At 42.1% G+C, this 21,868-nt stretch overlaps 1 protein-coding gene across 1 annotated transcript; it reads right to left on the reverse strand.

Moving 5' to 3' along the window:
- Positions 1–14,695: 14,695 nt before the first annotated feature.
- On the reverse strand, positions 14,696–21,617 carry LOC139162216 (kelch-like protein 3). The gene is made up of 4 exons (XM_070742334.1): positions 21,524–21,617; positions 19,977–20,055; positions 17,267–17,494; positions 14,696–16,127 (listed from the first exon to the last, which is right to left on the reverse strand). Exons 1-4 carry the CDS (start codon positions 21,615–21,617, stop codon positions 14,696–14,698), a joined length of 1,833 nt encoding a protein of 610 aa, XP_070598435.1.
- Between the last annotated feature and the right edge of the window lie 251 nt (positions 21,618–21,868).

Genomic DNA, 21,868 nt, shown 5'->3' on the forward strand with positions numbered 1-21,868 from the left:
GTAAAAAACAGTAAAGGCAACGCCAATGCAATGCAAATAAATGGCGAAGAAGCTGAAGTGTAACAGATTTTTATCTTCTGCACTTAAAAATTCACTGTAGCCATGAAACAAAGAATTGCCTGCTACCTGGGAGAAGGCAATGACAAATTTAGACAAAACGCTGCATTACTGATAATGCAAAAGCAAGAGTAATTGGAGAAGATGCTAATGGGAATTTAGAAAACAATAACATGGGGCTATAAAAAGACAAAGTGCCTATGGCAGGAGTATACAAACATTTAAAAAAACAGTTGCTAACAACCTATCCAAATAATTCAAATAAAATCAATTAAAAGAGGTAGAACTGAATAGCAGTCCTGTTCTTCCTTCCCATCCATACCTAGCTGCTGTTTCTTCTTCTTCTTCTTCTTCTTCTTCTTCTTCTTCTTCTTCTTCTGTTTCTTCTCCTCCTCCTCCTTCTCCTCCTCCTCCTCTTCCTCCCCCTCTTCCTCCTCCTCCTCCTCCTCCTTCTCCTTCTCCTCCTCCTCCTTCTCCTCCTCCTCCCCCCTCTTTCTTCTTCTTCTTCTTCTTCTTCTTCTTCTTCTTCTTCTTCTTCTTCTTCTTCTCCTTCTCCTTCTCCTCCTCCTCTTCCTCCCCCTCTTCCTCCTCCTCCTCCTCCTTCTTCTCCTTCTCCTCCTCCTCCTTCTCCTCCTCCTCCCCCCTCTTTCTTCTTCTCCTTCTCCTTCTCCTCCTCCTCCTTCTCCTCCCCCCTCTTTCTTCTTCTTCTTCTTCTTCTTCTTCTTCTCCTTCTCCTTCTCCTCCTCCTCCTCTTCCTCCCCCTCTTCCTCCCCCTCTTCCTCCTCCTCCTCCTCCCCCCTCTTTCTTCTTCTTCTTCTTCTTCCTCCTCCTCCTCCTTCTCCTTCCCCTGCCCCCTCTTTCTTCTTCTTCTCCTCCTCCTCCTCCTTCTCCTCCCCCTCCCCCCCTCCTCCTCCTCCTCCTCCTTCTTCTTCTTCTTCTTCTTCTTCTTCTTCTTCTTCTTCTTCTTCTTCTTCCTCCTCCTCCTCCTCCTCCTCCTCTTTTCAAGAGACAACTGGACTTTCTGATGTTTTGCTTCCCATCCAAGAAGCTTCTTCAACTCTGAAGAAATTTAAACGTTGTTTTTTTTTTCCCTAATGCACTAAGATTTCAGAGACACTTGGGAGAATTCTCTGGTAGAGTTCTATTCTATGCTAAGGCTGTTGTATCTTTTATTGGTCTGTTTAAAAATAGGACTTCCCCACTCCCATTGATTGTATTGCGTGCAAAGAGCTATGTTAAGTTGATGGAGAAGTGGTCATCCTTAGCAAGTGTTTGAAGTTACAATGGACCTACCTGGAGGATATTTGTGACCCGGATTCAAACTTCCAACAACTGCCCCTCCGTATTCGTATGGCTGAACTTCAGGCAATAAGCAACCGGGCTGCATTTACAGCCATTTGCAGCATCCCAAAGTCATGTGACCACATGGTACAATGGTTTTGCGGAAAACTGGCTTTTATTTCCAGTTTTTAGCAAAACCAGCTGATAGCAAACTAGGGAATCACATTACAGCCACTATGTTTTCTTGACAGCCACCGCTAAACAAAGTTCATAAAATTGGTTTGGTCACATGGTTGAACTGATTTATGACCATTGCAAGTTAGGACCACGATTGGCAGGGTCCATTATGGTTGTAATTCGAGGACTAAATATGTTTGAAATAAATTCCACCCAGTTATGAGTTCATGTTCATTTTTTCCAAATGTAAAATAATGCACTTGGGGAAAAGGAATCCTCAATCTGAGTATTGCTTTGGCAGTTCTGTGTTAGCAAAAACTTCAGAAGAAAAAGATTTAGGGGTAGTGATTTCTGACAGTCTCAAAATGGGTGAACAGTGCGGTCAGGCGGTAGGAAAAGCAAGTAGGATGCTTGGCTGCATAGCTAGAGGTATAACAAGCAGGAAGAGGGAGATTGTGATCCCCTTATATAGAGCGCTGGTGAGACCACATTTGGAGTACTGTGTTCAGTTCTGGAGACCTCACCTACAAAAAGATATTGACAAAATTGAACGGGTCCAAAGAAGGGCTACAAGAATGGTGGAAGGTCTTAAGCATAAAACGTATCAGGAAAGACTTAATTAACTCAATCTGTATAGTCTGGAGGACAGAAGGAAAAGGGGGGGATATGATCGAAACATTTAAATATGTTAAAGGGTTAAATAAGGTTCAGGAGGGAAGTGTTTTTAATAGGAAAGTGAACACAAGAACAAGGGGACACAATCTGAAGTTAGTTGGGGGAATGATCAAAGGCAACATGAGAAAATATTATTTTACTGAAAGAGTAGTAGATCCTTGGAACAAACTTCCAGCAGACGTGGTAGATAAATCCACAGTAACTGAATTTAAACATGCCTGGGATAAACATATATCCATTGTAAGATAAAATACAGGAAATAGTATAAGGGCAGACTAGATGGACCATGAGGTCTTTTTCTGCCATCAGTCTTCTATATTTCTATGTTTCTATGTCTGGGTTCTATCAGGAACATCAGTAACCTCTGGGACTTTTAATATGTCTTCCTCTACTACCTGAGGATTACTTTCATTCTGCTTGCATCTATTTTAGCAATAGCATTATAGAATTTAGATTTATATACTGCTTCATGGTGCTTTTACAGCTCTCTCTATGCAGTTTACAGAATCAGCCTATTGCCCCCAACAATCCGGGTCCTCATTTTACCCACCTGGGAAGGATGGAAGGCTGAGTCAACCTTGAGCTGGTGGTGAGATTTGAACTGCTGAACTACAGCTAGCAGTTAGCTGAAGTAGCCTGCAGTGCTGCACACTAACCACTGCATCACCCCGGCTCATTAGATTGGTTCTTTGAACACTAGCCAAACAAGCTGATAAAAAAAGTCCAGATCTGCATTAAATTGGCATTTAGATATATAGATATACCCTTGGAATCTCTATGATTATAATTAAAAATAAGTACATTTCATTATGGATTGCACAGGACTGTGATTCTCCTTGCTTGGACAGGACTGCTCATTCTGTGTGGACAACTTGCATGTCTTTCGTCTTCTTAGAAGTTTTCATCTTTGGACCATGCTTGGAATGATCTGTCCCTCCAACAGATTATACAATCCTTGGTAAAACAGGGGCCCTGGCTGCCTAATTGATTAAATATTAACTTCGTTAATCTAGATTGTTTGCTTTAGCTGCGAGATTCTTGAAAGTGGTAGAATGGCTTCAGGATCAGCTTCTCGGTACCCTTTATCTATCTATCTATCTATCTATCTATCTATCTATCTATCTATCTATCTATCTATCTATCTATCTATTTATTTATTTGAGTTGAAAGGGACCTTACAGGTCATCAAGTTCAACCCCCTGCCTGAGCAGGAAATCCTACAGCACCCCAGCCAAATGGCAGTCCAATCTCCTTTTGAAAATGTCCAAAGTTGGGGAGTTCACAACCTCCACTGGCAGGCCGTTCCACTGGTTGATCGTTCTCACTGTCAAGAAATTCTTTCTTATCTCCAGGTTGAATCTTTCCTTGGTCAGTTTCCAACGGTTGTTCCTTGTCTGGCCCTCTGGTGCCTTGGAAAACAGTGTGTCCCACTCCTCTCCGTGGCAACCCCTTAAGTACCTGTATACAACTATCATGTCCCCCCTAGCCCTTCTTTTTACTAGACTATCCATGCCCAGTTCCAGCAACCTTTCCTCGTATGGCCTGGTCTCTAGTCCCTTTATCATTTTAGTTGCTCTTTTCTGCACCCTCTCTAGAGTCTCTATATCTTTTTTGAAGTGTGGTGACCAGAACTGGATGCAATACTCCAGATGCGGTCTGACCAGGGCCTTATAGAGTGGTATTATTACCTCTCTGGTAATAATCATAATCAATTATCATGCGGTTCAATTAAATTGGCTGTACCAAGCCATTATCAGGTAATTTCATTCCTTATTCAATCTCTTGTTGCTTAACGTAAGTAAAATGAGGAAAAGAACACAAATCAAGTTAAAATAATGATGTCAGTAGCTTCCCAGAGAAAATAATGGAACTGGTACATTCACACATACATAACAAAAGAAAAAGGGTGTGTGTGGAGAAAATGAATATCTGCTCAGTTAAAAAGTGTACTAGGAACTACTCCACGGAAGCCACTGTTTCACTTTGCAAACCAATACGTAAAATCACATCAAGCTAGATCCATCTACGCAGATAGAATGCAGAATCAATATCTTCATTACTAATTCAGCATTGCTGGTTTTGCTGAGACTATAAACCGGGGATCTCCAAATTTGGCAACTTTTTTAGATTTGTGGACTTCAATTCCCAGAATTCCTCAGCCAGCATGGCTACCTTGGGAATTTTGGAAATTGAAGTCCACAAGTCTTAAAGTTGCCACGTTTGGAGATCTCTACTCCAACATTCAACTCCTGCCTACATGTTGTTATTCTGTGGCCTAGAACAGTGTTTCCCAACCTTGGCAACTTGAAGATATTTGGACTTCAACTCCCAGAATTCCCCAGCCAGCGAATGCTGGCTGGGGAATTATGGGAGTTGAAGTCCAGATATCTTCAAGTTGCCAAGGTTGGGAAACACTGGCCTAGAAGACCTCCAAGGTCCCTTCCAACTCTGCTGTTGTTGTTGTTATAGACAGGAAGACAAAGAAAAGAAGGATTCTGCAAGAAAAAAGAGAGAAGGACAAACAACAAATGAAAAAAGATAGATGGAAAAAAAATATCTCTACAGTGTTTTCTGAAAGGAAAGCAGCGAAAGAAAGGAAAAGCCGAACAAGTAGCTTTTTATAGGATGGGTTTCTTAGGTTATATCTTCTTAAATATGAACTTGAAAATATATTACATATCAACGCAGTAATAAAACCAAACAATTCATGAAAAAATACCCCAGCTAATCAGCCAAAGTGAAAAGGCTCTGTCTAGTGCAATATTTATATATATATATATATATATATATATATATGTATGTATGTATGTATGTATGTATGTGTGTATATGTGTATATGTGTATATGTATATATGTATATATGTACAGTATATATGTATATATGTATATTTATTTATTTATTTATTTATTTATTTATTTATTTTGTCCAATACACAATACATATTGAAGAGGATAGACATGAAGTATTATATATAAAGAAAAGATATATGAAAGGAAGAAAAGATATATGATATATGAGAGGACAGGGGACGAAAGGCAGGCTAGTGCACTTATGTACGCCCCTTACTGACCTCTTAGGAACCTGGAGAGGTCAATCGTGGATAGTCTAAGGGAAAAATGTTGGGGGTTAGGGGTTGACACTACTGAGTCCGGTAATGAGTATATTCGGGTTTCTTCCTGTGTAGGATTTGGAAATTTCTGGTGACGTTTCGACGAGGTCCCACTCGTCATCTTCAGGCTGGTGTTTCTGTCCTTATTCTAAGGCGAACACTGAACATGTGTTTGCCTTAGAACAAGGACAGAAACACCAGCCTGAAGATGACGAGTGGGACCTCGTCGAAACGTCGCCAGAAATTTCCAAATCCTACACGTCGGATCACCCTGGTATATTGAAGGAACGTCGCAGCTCCTTTTTGCCTCTAGGCCCAACCCAGGACCATTTCAAGGCAGTTAATTTATTTTATAGCCGACAACTATATTCTGTATGTGTCAAAAAAAACATTTGACATATATATATATATATATATATATATATATATGTCATATGTTTAAGCTGAATTTGAAAATTAAGGGACAATATATATATTGTTTTCGTAAATTTTCACGGGTATATGTATGTAGATTGTTCTGAGTTCGGGTTTTGCCCTGTGTAATATTTTGCATGTCTATGCGACATTTCGGTGAAATCACATTCACCATCATCAGACTGAAGTTCCAAGCTTCGTGCTGTTGTAAAATGGAATGTTTGCAACTGTCATTTCTTCCTAGTATATAGTGTGGGGGGTGGAGATTTGGTTTGAATGTAGCAAATAGATTGGGTGATTATGTTTTAGTGATCTGATTGGTTGGTGTAATCATAATTATTAGAAGGACTGACATTGACATTGACATTTATATATATAAAAATAATTAAGTTAATAGCATAAAAGTCCAGTCAATCAATAATAAACAAACAAACATCAAGTTGAGAAGAGAGTTTTGGTCTTTGAATAAAGTCTAAATTGTAATCCCACAACTTCCCAGCCTTCAAGTCCTTGCCTTTAGTTCCAGATCCAGATACTTGGAAATCCAGGCTAGAGTCTAGGCTGGGAAGCTTTAAGATTTTTGCACCTTTTGTGGTATAGAATAAATCCTGTGCTGTCCCTAGAGATTTGTCCAGAAGGAACAGTGGGCAACATCTTCTACATTTCTAAATGCTGCAGATTTATCCCCCTTCCACTTATATTGTTTTCCTGAATCACTGGCATGAACAACAGCCTTTCTGGATAAAGAAATGCAGAACTTAAAACCTGCCTGAGAACTTCCAAATCCCATTTTTTTGAATATACAATTTTAGGATGATATTTGAAGCCTGGGAGAATTTACACTTTCTGCTCTTCCTTTTCGTAGATTTCAAAGCATCAAGCAGAACCATCTCAACATCTGTTAGCGAGGAGAGCTAAGACTTGACTCACTGAAAACTATCCAAGCAGGGATGTATCCCATCTTCTGAAAGGTGAGCGCTTAAAAGTTTTGTATAGAGCAATGATGGCGAACCTATGGCATGGGTGCCACAGGTGGCACGTAGAGCCATATCTGCTGACACAAAAGCTGTTGCCCTAGCTCAGCTCCAACGTGCATGTGTGTGCCAGCCAGCTGATTTTCGGAAACTTCAGATCGTGCAGAATGCAGCTGCGAGAGCAATCATGGGCTTCCCTAGTTATGCCCATGTTACACCAACACTCCGCAGTCTGCATTGGTTGCTGATCAGTTTCCGGTCACAATTCAAAGTGTTGGTTATGACCTATAAAGCCCTTCATGGCATTGGACCAGAATACATCCGGGTCCGCCTTCTGCCACACGAATCCCAGCGACCGGGTCCCGTCAACTAAACAATGTCATCTGGCGGGTCCCAGGGGAAGAGCCTTCTCTGTGGCGGCCCCGACCCTCCGGAACCAGCTGCCCCCTAAGATTAGAACTGCCCCTACCCTCCTTGCCTTTCGTAAACTCCTTAAAACCCACCACTGTCGTCAGGCATGGGGGAATTGAGACATCTCCCCTGGGCCTATACAATTTATGCATGGTATGTTTGTGTGTATGTTTGGTTTTAAATAAGGGTTTTTAATTATTTTAAACATTAGATTTGTTATATGCTGTTTACTACTGTTGTTAGCCGCCCCGAGTCTACGGAGAGGGGTGGCATACAAATCTAATAAATAAATAAATAAAATTTTGGCTCACATGGAGGCTATGAGAGGGCATATTTGGCTTACAGAGGGCCTCCGGGAGAATGGGAGAAGGCATTTTTGCCTTCTCCATGCTCCAGAGAAGCCTCTAGAGCAGTGTTTTTCAACCAGTGTGCCGCGGCACACTAGTGTGCCGTGAGACATGGTCAGGTGTGCCGCGAAGCTCAGAGAGAAAAAGAAAGCAAGAGAGAGAGAAAGAAAGAGAAAGCAAGCAAGAGAGAGATAGAAAGAAAGGAAAAGAGAGAAAGAGCGAGTGAGAAAGAAAACAAGATAGAGAGAAAGAGAACAAGAGAAAGAAAGCAAGAGGGAGAGAAAGAAAGAGAACAAGAGAGAGAAAGAAAGCAAGAGAGAGAGAGAAAGAGAGGGAGGGAAGGAGAAAAAGAGAAAGACACAGTGAGAGAGAAAGAGAGCGAAAAAGAGAGGAAGGAAGGAAGAGAAAGAAAGAGGGATGGAGAGAGAAAGATAGAGGAAGGAAGGGAGAGAAAGAGGGAGAGAGAAATAGAGTGAAAGGGAGGAAGAGAGAGAGAGAGAGAATTTTTTTTGTCCAAACTTTTTTTAGCCCCCCCTGCCCCGCTCAATGTGCCCCAGGGTTTCGTAAATGTAAAAAATGTGCCGCGGCTCAAAGAACGTTGAAAATCACTGCTCTAGAGCATGGGTGGGCAAAGATGGCTCTTCTATGACATGGACTCCAACTCCCAGAATTCCTGAGCTAGGATGATTGGCTCAGGAATTCTGGGAGTTGAAGTCCACAAGTCATAGAAGGGCCCATTTTGCTCAGCCCTGCTCTAGAGCCTGGGGAGGGCAAAAAATGTGTCTACCAGGCACACCAGAAATTAGGAAACACTCAATTTCTGGCCTCCAGAAGGCCTCCAGGGGGAGGGGAGACTATTTTCACCCTCCCCAGGCATTGAATTATGAGTGTGGGCACTCGTCAATGCATGATAGCGCACATGCACACACTTTTGGCACCCATGGGAAAAAAAGTTTGCCATCACTGGTATAGAGCCTCGGTGGTGCAGTGGTTAGAGTGCAGTACTGTAAGCTACTTTTGCTGATGACCGGCTGCCAGCAGTTTGGCAGATCGAATCTCATCAGGCTCAAGGTTGACTCAGCCTTCCATCCTTCCAAGGTTGGTAAAATGAGGACCCAGATTGTTGGGGGCAATAGGCTGATTCTGTGAATTGCTTACAGAGGGCTGTAAAGGACTGTGAAGCAGTATATAAGTCTAAATACTATTGCTATTGCTATTGTGAGAAACAGGAGGAGGAATGGTTCTGTTTGACTCAGTGATGAAAAAGAAAAGAAAGAAATACTGCATATTTTTATTTATTTATTTATTAGACTTCTACGCCGCCCTTCTCAACCGACTCAGGGTGGCGTATAACATACTGAATACAGTACAATATTGCATAATTCTGTATTACAAAAACTAAAAAGTTCTAAACCACCATTTATCCCAACACAATCATCCGCATTCATCTAATCTAGTCACTTATAGCGTTGGACGGAGATCTCAGTGCTCACGACCCCCATGCCCACTGGTAGAGATGAGTCTTCAAAGTTTTGTGAAAGGCTAGGAGGGAGGGGGCATTACGTATGTCCAGAGGGAGTTCATTCCAAAGGTCTGGGGCTGCCACAGAGAAGGCTCTTCCTCTAGGTCGCTCCAGACGACATTGTTTGGCTGACAGGACCTGGAGAAGGCCGACTCTATGGGACCACACCAGCCACTGTGATACCTATATGTGATCATGAATGCTTCCTTCTGGTGATTCCCCCTCCCCCACAAAAAAGTCTACAGAACTAATTGCAGAGCTGTGGCAAGAGAAACATTGCTGTTTCCAAGGCAACTGGACCCAAGCTATCTCCTCTCATCCCATCCTGTTTGGTTGACTAGTTAGGCAGAATACAAAGGAGATACACAGCCAGATTGGCCTGCATTCATGTGTGCATCCCATGGGAAATAACACAGCTTGGATGGATGTTACTTACTTTCACATTAAGGATGGGTGGGTTTCTTCATGCTTTGATTCACTCCAGACTGCATCTCACTCCTTGTGAATTCTGGCGCCTTAAAATCCCTTCTGTTTCCAAAATTTGGGCTTGAATGCCAGCTATGTAACTAAAAACAGCACCTGACACATTACCGAAGAGGGAGAAAGAGGCTTAAGGACCTGTGAACATACTTAATGAAATAATAAGGGTAGGAGGAAAATCTAATAAATAAAAATACACACGAAATGGATCCGAGCCCCATTTCATGTGTTACCAGGATCCAAGCTCTGCAAATTAAAAATTAGTAGAAAGAATTGTATTAAAATCAAGGGTGTGCTTATGTCACTTATTGGTTTGTTTGTTTGTTTGTTTGTTTGTTTGTTTATTCATTCATTCATTCATTCATTCATTCATTCATTCATTCATTCATTCATTCATTTATTGGATTTGTATGCCGCCCCTTTCCGGAGACTCGGGGCGGCTAACAGCGACAATAAAACAGTATACAATAGTAATTGGGTATTAGAAATGATTAAAAATCTATTAATATAAAAACCAAACATACATACATACATACCATGCATTATTGCACTTCACAAATAACAATCTAGGTGTGTTTGTGTGGGCCAGGCATAAAAATAGGAGGGAATAAGAGGCATAAAAGGAGGGAATAAGAGGCATAAAAATAGGAGGGGGAAAAACTTAAGAGGGAACCTCCAACAAAATGACCCAGAAAACATTTTCGGCGTTCTTGTTTATGTCTGGAGCTGGAGAAAATTGTGGGATGGAGTGTTCTGCTTTCTCAGTTTAGTTTTGAAAATCTTTGCCATGAATTCAAACTCTTTCATATCCACTGTTGTCTTTATCCTTCACGTGCAGAGATATAATACGGTATTGACGATGTGTTACCAAAAAAAAATGGTGTTGAGATTGTGGTGAGTTTGCGTTCAATACAAATGAATCTTCTTAGCACTGTGTTATTGACCTAAGATGGGATGTGAGGACATCACAAACCAAAGTGGTCCTCAAAAAGCTATTAGGATGATCCAATGCTTTTTGAACTCATTTACTCTGTTAAATCAGGGCCTTCAAAAACACAGAATTCATTATGAGACAGTGAAGAGGCGATTTTGATTATTTGTTTATAAGAGCTAAACCTGTCAAACCTAGTCCTGCCTTAGCCATGAAAGCTGACTGGGTAACTTTGAGCCAGTCTCTATACCTAACCCATCTCATAGGCAGAGATGAAATTTTCCTGGTTCACTCATGCCTGTCGGTCATTGGAGAACCGGTCACAAAGGGAGTGCGAGGCTCCACCCACCCACCTGGACACCACCCTTCACTCCTCCACTTGAAACAGAATACCCTACGAGACTAGACTTCCAATCCTGGGCCTAGAAAGCTTAGAACTAAGACGCCTTAAACATGATCTAAGTATTGCCCACAAGATCATATGCTGCAACGTCCTGCCTGTCGGCGACTACTTCAGCTTCAACCACAACAACATAAGAGCACACAACAGATTTAAACTTAATATTAACCGCTCCAAACTTGACTGTAAAAAATATGACTTCAGTAACCGAGTTGTCGAAGCGTGGAACTCATTACCGGACTCCATAGTGTCATCCCCAAACCCCCAACAATTTACCCTTAGATTATCTACGGTTGACCTATCCAGATTCCTAAGAGGTCAGTAAGGGGCGAGTACAAGTGCACTAGAGTGCCTTCCGGCCCGTCCTATTGCTCTCCTATATCTCCTATACCCTTCTTCTATTCCTATATCTCTTCTTCTATTCTTTCATTGATATATTTTACTATGAGTATCTCCTCTATAACCTTCATCATGTATTTTACTATGTGTGTATATATATATATACCCACTAAAACCCTCATTGTGTATTGGACAAAATAAATAAATAAAATAAATAAAATAAATAAATAAATAAAATTTTGAATGCACAATGGGTAAAAGAACCCAAATGGTGACATCTGGGCAGGTGGGCGGAGCCTCATGTGCCCTTCGCGACTGGCTCTCCCACCTCTGACAGGCATGAATGAACTGGGAGCTTTTCACCTCTGCTCACAGGGCTGTAGTAGTCATGGGGTGGGGGTGGGGAGGAAGGACTATTATATATACTGCTACTACTATTATATTATACTGCTTTAAAAAAGTAAAGGGAACACTTAAACAACACAATATAACTCCAAGTAAATCAAACTTCTGTGAAATCAAACTGTCCCCTTAGGAAGCAACACTGATTGACAATCTATTTCACATGTTGTCAGCACATTCAACTTTGTACAGAACAAAGTATTCAATGAGAATATTTCATTTATTCAGATCTAGGATGTATTCTTTGAGGGTTCCCTTTATTTTTTTGAGCAATGCATTTGCTGCCTTGAGTTTCTTATGAAATAATAAAAGGAGGAAGAAAATCTAAGACTTTTATTAATATTGTTTCTTCATTGCTTATTTGACCCCATGACAATCATTAAGTGTTGTACCACATGATTCTTGACAAATGTATCTTTTTCTTTTATGTACGCTGAGAGCATATACACCAAGACAAATTCCTTGTGTGTCCAATCACACTAGACCAATAACATTCTTTTCTATTCTATTCTATTCAATAAAAATAAACACAAAATGGATTTGAGTCCCATTTCATACGTTACCAGGATCCAAGCTCTACATATTAGCATTAGTGGAAAGAATTGTATTGAAATCATGTAGATGCTTATGTCACAGAAAATGTCCAAAGATACTTCACCAGAAGAGCCCTTCACTCTACCACTCGAAACAGAATACCCTACGAAACTAGACTTACAATCCTGGGTCTAGAAAGCTTAGAACTATGCCGCCTTAAACATGATCTAAGTATTGCCCACAAGATCATATGCTGCAACATCCTGCCTGTCAATGACTACTTCAGCTTCAACCGCAATAACACAAGAGCACGCAACAGGTTCAAACTTAATATCAACCGCTCCAAACATGACTGTAAAAAATATGACTTTAGCAATTGAGTTGTTGAAGCGTGGAACTTATTACCAGACTCCGTGGTGTCAACCCCCAACCCCCAACATTTTTCCCTTAGACTTTCCACGGTTGACCTCTCCAGATTCCTTAGAGGTCAGTAAGGGGCAAGCATAAGTGCACTAGTGTGGCTTCCGTCCCCTGTCCAATTGTCTCTCCTATATTTTATATATCTTTTCTCCCATTCATATATCATTTCCTCTACTCTTCATTGATGTATTCTATTCTCATATCTCTTCTTCTATCCCTTCCCTGGTATTTACTACTACATGTTTTTATTCTCTTTAACTTTCAATTTGTATTGGACTAACTAACTAACTAACTAACTAACTAACTAACTAACTAACTAACTAACTAACTAACTAAACAAACAAACAAACAAACAAACAAACAAACAAATAAATAAACAAACAAACATTGGTTTATTGCAGTACACAAATAGCAACCTGGGTGGGAAGAGGCCTGGGCCATCGAAGAGAATCCAAAATGAACTTCTAGGAACAAAAGAGCAAAACACCATTATAGTTATATGGAATTACAAGGGATTCTAAATATCAGACCTTTTTGCACTCCATATCCACAAAAAAACCATGACCAAAAGGTATTTCAGAACAGCTTTAATACGGTTCTAGATCAGTGAATACCCAATCATAGCTAGCATCTATTTTGGTTCTGCTACTTGGGTCTTTTTTAAGCTGATCACACGTAACTGAAGTTAGATCAGCATGTTATATTGTAACGCTAGCAGATAATATCTCAGTTCAGGAAGTATCAGCCTGGATTTCTGGGCAAGTTTGCCCATCACAAAAGAACCAGAGGGAAACAACTAAATATTTCTGGCAGGTACAGCTTGATCTTCAGGCCAATGTTCTACAAGCCCACAAACAGGCAAAGAGATCCAAAAACTCGCACAGACCAAAATTATGTCTAGGCCATCTGTGTATCGAATGCACCACTTTAAATTTGATCCATCAGCCTCCTTCCCTCGATATGAGATCGAAGCAGACGGTGTGGAATAAAAGAACAGCATCTGCAGTTGCTTGTCATCTCCTATCAAGATGACTATCAGAAAGGATAGTCAGTAGCTGCTAGTTATAGTAAAGGAAACAGAGACATCATCGGGGCTGTCAGAAAGGCTGCTTCTGTTCAGAACGCTATGTTGCTTTAAGAGTTGGCGCTTTGCCTGGCTCCATCTTTTTCCATGGTGATTGATCGAGTCTTTTGCTTCTCCCTGTAGAAACTTCCTCTGTTAGCAGACTTTGCACTGTGTGTATGAAGATCATATAATCTGCCATCTTCTGATTCTTTCTTGCTCCTTGGCCTTTCTAGCCCTGTTGTTTTCAGTGTGTTTTCTATGCCTCTTCCATAGCTGTTGTGTCCAGAGGACAGTTAGGCCTTGTACCCGCCCCATATTCCTCGGGCGGGAAAATACTGAAAGGTGATTGGTTGGCTGAGCCTGGCAGCTAGGGGTATATATAGCTGCCAGGCACGGCCATGTTGTTGTCTTGTTTCGTTCCTTAAACCGTTAATATAACCTAAGTCTGCAGTCCTTCATTCCTGCAAGGATTTTGAAAACTCCCTTTAGTTCTTTGACACCATTGTGTGTTGCCTTTGGATCATTCCCTGGGTGGAGGAAAGGCCTAGAGAACCTTCTCTGAAAGACCCTTTTCTGGGTGAAGTAGGATTCTCGCATAATATTTCGCATGGTGAACTAAAAATAGCACTAAAGCAAAACAATGCATCAGGAAGTGGAATATAAGCTGGTCCAGAGATTCTAGTGCAGTCTCTACACAGTTTTGGAGCCTGACAATAAACAGACTGAGGTACAGTTAGAGCTTCTAATTGTTGGCTGAAACTTTGCATTTCAGAGAATATTTATAAACCAGAGGATATAAAGCCCTGGTTTTCCACATCCTGCAGTAATTGGAATGTCGGTTTGAGTGAGGCAGAAGAAAACTCACCCAGAGAATTGAGGCAAAAGATGTACAAAATATTTGGGCTCTGTGGGTTGCAGAGGCTAAGATTTGGAGAAATCAAGGAGATACAGTAAAAAAAAGGAGAGATGAGAGTCAAAATGACCCGTTCAAGTCAAAAGCAATAGAAGCTGGTTTGGTTGGCCATAGAGGAAGCCTGAATTAATACTGTGATCAAAGATAACCACCAGATATTTGCCTTCCAGCCTCTCCTTTTAAATATTAGCTCATTCATGAAAAAAATCAGCAATAGGTAGGTGGGATGCCTGATCACATACTTAACTGCACGTCGCGTGCTCCATTAATGCTGGGGCAGATCCCCTATGAAAGATGCTGAGGATATTTTTCCGAGGCACCTTAAGTGGTATGCAGCCAAACCCAAATGCCCCATAATTAGGATCGGGTAGGCTTGCTGAGCACTGGGTCCAGGAGCTTTGACCTGGCTCCCAGAAAAGGATAATACTGGAATAACGGTTGTTGCTATCTCCTCCAAAGACATAGATCCTCTTCTTCCAGCAGGCAACTCCAGGATAAGAGATAGCTATGGGAAGCAATGGTACAGAGATGTGATCGTTGGCCGTACCATCTCTGCACAAGCAAACACAACGCTGGGTGAAGTGACGGATCCCTTGAGCATCCTCTCCGGAGAGCCCACCGACCACAAAGATGTTGTTGCCCAATGTGACGGCACTGGCTTCATAAAATTCGAAGGCCGTGGAGATCTGGGACCAGGTTCCCGATACGACATCGTAAACCAGGAATCCCTTGTGGGGAATGGGCAAGTCGGAGTCGCCCATCTCTCCGCCAATGAGATACAGTTTGTTCCTGAGTGCCGTGGAACAAAAATAGGACAGTGCAAAGGGAAGGCTGGAGATGGTCACCCATTCTTCGTGCTCCAGGTCGTACGTCTCTGCGCTCACCAGTGTCCCTGTAGCATCCCAGCCGCCAGCAACGTATAGCTTTTTCTTGCAGACGAGGAAAGCATGCCAAGCTCGACCTTCAGACATGGAGGGGAGCTGGGACCAGCATCCCCCGAGAGTATCGTATACCAGTAGGTTGTCAGAATACGAGCCATCTAAATGCTGCCCGCCAGATATGTAGAGTTTATGACCCATGGAGGTACAACTGGGAGAGGTCACCGATTTCAGGTCAGGGAGCTGATCCCATTGATCAATGGAAGGGTCAAAGAAATGCACGTGAGAATCCAGCTTCTCATCCTCAAAGTTGACTTCGCTCCATTTGGGGAGGCCCACGCACACCATGCCTTCGTGATACATCCCATACCTCAGCCCTCTGCTTGCCCACAACCTTTCTTCCACGCTAAGCTCCTCCCACGGGAGACGCACAGACTCGTAAAATTCTTCTGTTTGAGCCCGGATCTCAGCAAGTTCCTCCGGGGTCAAGAGGGGAAGGCGGACATAATCCATTAGTGCTGCAAACTTTGGGAGACGTTCAGCGAGGTTGTAGGTGACCCAACGGCGCACGGCTCTATACACAAGCAGCTCTGAGTCCACTGCCAGGATGTCTGAAGCAATAATGGTAATCAGGATATTAACATCCAAGTACAAGAAAGAAGGAAGCTCGGAGAGATGCTCAAAGTGGGAAGCAATGTAACTTGATGTGGAGTGGAGTAATGGTCGGTGGTTGTGGGAATATGACAGCACATAAAGCTCCAGGCAATTCTCCATGGAAAGCCTTTCTCTGAGAAATCTATAAAGAGCAAGAGAAATGACATAATAGACTTTGGTAGAAAAAATAACCTTGAACACTGAGTCTCATTTTGCGTAATTGCTTGTTATATTCCGATTAGATTAGGTTTTTTTATTATGTTTTATTGTACTTCTCTAAGTGATTCTGATATTCAATGGGCAGTGAACATATCTTTTTAATAAAAAACGATAGATTAAAAGGAATTAGACTAATCAGGAAGATCTGTAACAGGTATTGGATGAGATTGGTACAACCTTTAGCAACAAAAACACAGATTCCTACAAAATGGTGTGATTGCCCTAAATGGATTTTGTCATGACATTGGGAAATAGCAATTAAAGAGAATCTGCTGGCATCCTGGAGTAATCAAGCTGGCAAAACATTTTGGGTTTCAGCTCCCTTCAATACCAGCTAGTTTGGTCGACAACACAACAGATTGTATGTGTGGTAGCTCAATACTTCCAGAAGTTACCAAAATCCTGGTATTTGGGGGCAATGCCCAGAAGCAGGATTTTATGTGGAACTACTGGATTTATCTGGGACACATTAGGTACAAGTTCTTAAAAGCGGTGGGTTGTTCCCGGTTTGGCCTGGTTTTGCAAACTGGTAGCGCCTGCAATGGGATGCTCCGCCCACCCACCCAGGATGCTCCACCCACCTGCCCGGGACTCTTCTGTTCATCTGCAAACGTGTCGCATGTGTGTGCGAGCACTCGCACGAACCAGTAGCAAAGGGTTTTAGAACCACTACTACAGTGGTTCTCATCCTTTCTAATGCCATGACCCCTTAATACAATTCTTCCTGTTGTGGTGACCCCCAACCATAAGTCTAGCACCAATTCTCCCAACAGAGCTTTAAGCTGATTGGCAGGAAGGTCAGAGGAACACCCCCACTGTAAACGCCTGATTGGTCGGATTGTAAAAATATGTTCCAAGGCACCAGAATAGAAGCTTTAGTTCCTAACACCATGGGAAATTCGTCTTTTCCCATGGTCTTAGATGAGCCAGCTGTTCGACTCCCAAAAGGGTCCCGACCCCCAGGTTGAGAACCACTGCACTACTGGATCTTAAGGTTTATAAAAATCAACATCTTCACTGATTTAGACACGTAAATAAATTGATTTAGATTCCTTCCTGTACCTGGTGATAATATCTAGTGCAGAAGTAATCTGAAGTCTACTGGCTGCGGTGAACAGTTCTTCTGCCTCTTCCCCAAGAAGCAGCAATTCCCCAGTGTAGACATAATCCAGGAGGCTCTGGAGGCAAGCGGCAGATAGGTCCATGAGCACAATTTCTCCTTCCCGTGATTCCTTGAAGGTGCTGGTAAGCATGCGCTGGAAGTAGAAGCTGACAGAAGCCAAGAGTATTCTGAAGGGGGAGCAACCAGAAGAAAGAGAAGGAAGTTATCATTGTGGGGAAATCACCGAAATCTCATTCTTGCATGCGTCCTCACATGAGATTTGACTTTGGCCGCATGTACAGAAGCTGAACCTGAATCACCTGTTTGCTGCCCGTGTGCATACCTGCGCCGGTCCCCAGGAACATACCGGTAGGGCTGGCAACAGGATTGTATTAGCTGATTAATACAATGCAGGACTCCAAGATCCCTGTCTCTGTTTTTTGAATGACCTACTTTATTTCAACATTTCAACATAGCAGTAGTGACTGTGAAAGGGATCTTGGAGTCTTGGTGGATAATCAACTAAATTCAATTCAATTCAATTTATTAGATTTGTATGCCGTCCCTCTCCGAAGACTCGGGGCGGCTCACAACAATAATAAAAACAGTGTAATAATGGAACAAATCTAATAATAAAATTATATTAAAAACCCCAACAATTTAAAAACCATACAACACATACATACCAAACATAAAATATAAGAAAGCCTGGGGGAGATGTCTTAATTCCCCCATGCCTGGGGATATAGGTGGGTCTTGAGTAACTTGCGAAAGACAAGGAGGGTGGGGGCTGTTCTAATCTCCGGGGGGAGTTGATTCCAGAGGGCCGGGGCCGCCACAGAGAAGGCTCTTCCCCTGGGACCCGCCAAACGATATTGTTTGGTCAACAGGACCCAGAGAAGGCCAACTCTGTGGGACCTTATCGGCTGCTGGGATTCGTGCGGTAGAAGGCGGTTCCGGAGGTATTCTAGTCCAATGCTATGAAGGGCTTTAAAGTTCATTACCAACACTTTGAATTGTGACCGGAAACCAATCGGCAGCCAGTGCAGGCCACGGAGTGTTGTAGAAACGTGGGCGAATCTAGGAAGCCCCACGATAGCTCTCGCGGCCGCATTCTGCATGATCTGAAATTTCCAAACACTTTTCAAAGGTAGCCGCTTGTAGAGAGCATTGCAGTAGTTGAACCTCGAAGTGATAAGGGCATGAGTGACTGTGAGCAATGACTCCCTGTCCAAATAGGGCCGCAACTGGTGCACCAGGCGAACCTGGGCAAACACCCTCCTCGCCAATATGAGCCAGCAATGTGCAGCAGCTGCTAAAAAGGCCAACACAATCTTAAACTGTATCAACAGGGGGATACACTCCAAGACCAGAGAGGCATTAATACCACTCTATAACACCCTAGTCAGACCACATGTACTGTACTTCATTCAGTTCTGATCACCACACTTCAAAAGAGACATAGAAACTCTGGAGAAGGTGCAGAAAAGAGCAACCAAAATGATTAGGGGACTAGAAACCAAGACTTATGAAGAGAGATTGTGGGAACTGGGCATGGATAGCCTAGAGAAAAGAAGGGCCAGGGGGGACAGCCACTCCGAGTCTTTGGAGAGGGGTAGCATACAAATCTAATAAATAATAATAATATGATAGCAGTCTACAAGTACTTGAGGGGTTGCCACAGAGAGGAGGGGGTCACACTGTTTTCCAGGGCATCAGCGGGCCAGACGAGAAACAACTGTTGGAAGCTGACCAAGGAGAGATTCAACCTAGAAATAAGGAAGAGCTTCCTGATGGTCAGAGTGATCAACCAGTGGAACGGCCTGCCAGTGGAGGTTGTGAACTCCCCAACTTTAGACATTTTCAAGAGGAGATTGGGCTGTCATTTGGCTGGGGTGCTATAGGATTTCCTGCTTAAGCAGGGGTTGGACTTGATGACCTGCAAGGTCCCTTTCAACTCTAATAAATAAATAAATAAATAATAAATAAGCATCAATAATGAGTTTCCCCTAAATACATCATAAGTTGTTTCCTCCAAAATAAGACATCCCCTGATAATAAGCCCAATCAAACTTTTGAGTGCATGGCAATAAGGCCAAGCACTTATTTCAGGGTTAAAAAAAATATAAGACTGGGTCTCATTTTTGGGGAAACACGATATTACTAGAGCCAAACATTATTTTACCGGGTTTTATTCAAGTGGATTAAAGGGGACTAAGTTTATTTCAGAGAAGAGAACTTTGAAATTCTTACTGGTGCAATGTGCTATTTTTACATTAATTAGCAAGTGATGAAAAAATATGTCCAAATATCCTACTTTTCAATGGTCAATCTTCTTTTAAGTGACCTGCTTCCCACTTCCATCTCATTTCCTAAATTTAGATTAAATTCCAAAAGGAAAAAAATTACACAGGAACTCTTATTTAGGATTTTTTTCCCCCAGTTTCAGAGACATTGGCAATTACAGAATCTTCAAAATGACAGAATGATGTGTGAGAAATGAACAGTATCAGCAGCAATGTCCTATTCCCTTTGACCATCAAGAGAAGTTTTTTAAAAATTCAATCACCTTGAGAATAGGCCAGGAAGCCAGAAACAGAAACTGCAAACAACATTTTTTTGCAAACCGTATAGAAGATTTTAATTCATTTATTGACAACAGTTGCCTACCTATGGCATGGGAATCTTTTTCCATCAGCCACCAAGGTGATATCACAGAGCTGTTGATTCTCGTACAACTTCTTGATGCCTACAGGGATAGAAGAAATGACGCAACTGATTGAAAGAGATTGAGGAATTAAAAAATATGAGATTGTACATCCACACATCACAACACAATAGACCCAGTTTGATCCAGATATTAGGGCGCTAGTCTAGAAACCAGGAGACTGCGAGTTCAAGTCCTGCCTTAGGCAGTAAAACTGACTGGGTTACTTTGAGGTTACTCCCTCTCCGCCCAACTCACTTCACAAAGTTGTTCTTGTCGCAGAAATAGGAGGAGGAAGGAGTAATAGTATGTTCACCACCTTGAGTTATTTATAAAAATATCAAAGAGAAGATATAAATAAATAAGTATACAGTGGTACCTCTACTTACGAACTTAATTTGTTCCGCGACCAGGTTCTAAAGTAGAAAAGTTTGTAAGAAGAAGCAATTTTTCCCATAGGAATCAATGTAAAAGCAACTAATGCATGCGATTAGGGAAACCACAAGGAGGGTGGAGGCCCTGTTTCCTCCCAGGAGATTCCTAGAGAGGCTCCACGGAAGCTTCTCCATGCCTTTTCTGGCCCTATTTCCTCCCAGGAGATTCCTAGAGAGGTCCCACAGAGGCTCCTCCATGCCTTTTCTGGCCCTATTTCCTCCCAGGAGATTCCTAGAGAGGCTCCACAGAGGCTTCTCCATACCTTTCCCGGCCCTATTTCCTCCCATGAGATTCCTAGAGAGGCCCCACGGAGGCTTCTCCATGCCTTTTCTGGCCCTATTTCCTCCCAGGAGATTCCTAGAGAGGCTCCACAGAGGCTTCTCCCTGCCTTTTACAGTTACAGTTTTGGAGGCTCGGGTTTGTAAGTGGAAAATGGTTCTTGAGAAGAGGTAAATCTTGAACACCTGGTTCTTACCTAGAAAATATGATAAGTAGAGGCGTTTGTAGGTAGAGGTACCACTGTATAAGAATATATTCCTGTTGGAAGAGGGCCAAGCATTCCGTGGTATTTCTTCAGAACAGAATATAATTTTGCTGGAGTATGGCTTGCTTGCCATTTCGTGATATATTAGATCCTAAAAAAGAGTCTTAATTTGAAGGAAGATGCACCAGGGTTAAGCTTCTGAACTCTGTTTTATCTTCGAATAAATGAAGCAATTAAAAAAACCCAAAAGTCTCAGTATGCATTTGAAAGATTCCTTTCTCTAAGCTCTGGATTTACGAGAACTTCAGAATACCCAGGACTGAAAGAAACAGCTTTCTAGCAAATGCCAAGGTCTTGCTAACCAATAATTATTGACGGTAAAATATTTCAGTACCGGAGTCCTATAAACAGCTTGGATTCTTCAGCTTGGTTGCTACGCAAACAGATTGAATATCCAAGGGACACAAATGTGCATGTAGAATCACATTTTACACATTGATCGGTGTGGAAGCTTAACACTTTTGCCAACACTTGAAAATATTTTACCCTGAGGGATGCAATAGAAAACAGTCAGAGATGATCCAACCTTACCCTGCCCGATGGATTTCTTTAGAAAGGAGTCCTGCCTTGAAGTCTCGTGTAACTGCATCTCTTTGTCACTCGGAAGGTCTGTAGGGTTAGCCATTGTCCATCTAAAGATACAGAATATTAGGTGCTGCTGTTGAGTTTACGAAGCAGGAGGGGAGGTTGGTTGGGAAGGGAAAAGAATACTATCATTTTGATATGTTTGCATTGAGATCCTTTACATCACCTCTAAAAAAAGAGGACCGTTTAAAGCAGTGGTTTTCCACCTTTCTAATGCCGTGACCTCTTAATACAGATCCTCATGTTGTGGTGACCTCCAACCATAAGTCTAGCGCCAATTCTCCCAACAGA

The sequence above is a fragment of the Erythrolamprus reginae genome, chromosome 1 (genome assembly GCF_031021105.1).
Source record: "Erythrolamprus reginae isolate rEryReg1 chromosome 1, rEryReg1.hap1, whole genome shotgun sequence".
Taxonomy (NCBI): Eukaryota; Metazoa; Chordata; class Lepidosauria; order Squamata; family Dipsadidae; genus Erythrolamprus; species Erythrolamprus reginae.

Coding starts and splice junctions, on each gene's coding strand:
- LOC139162216 (XM_070742334.1), bottom strand. CDS start 21,617: ATGGCTAACCCTACAGACCTTCCGAGTGACAAAGAGATGCAGTTACAC. Junction 20,056..21,523: donor AAAGAAATCCATCGGGCAGG/GTAAGGTTGGAT, acceptor CTATCCCTGTAG/GCATCAAGAAGTTGTACGAG. Junction 17,495..19,976: donor AAAAGATTCCCATGCCATAG/GTAGGCAACTGT, acceptor CTCCCCCTTCAG/AATACTCTTGGCTTCTGTCA.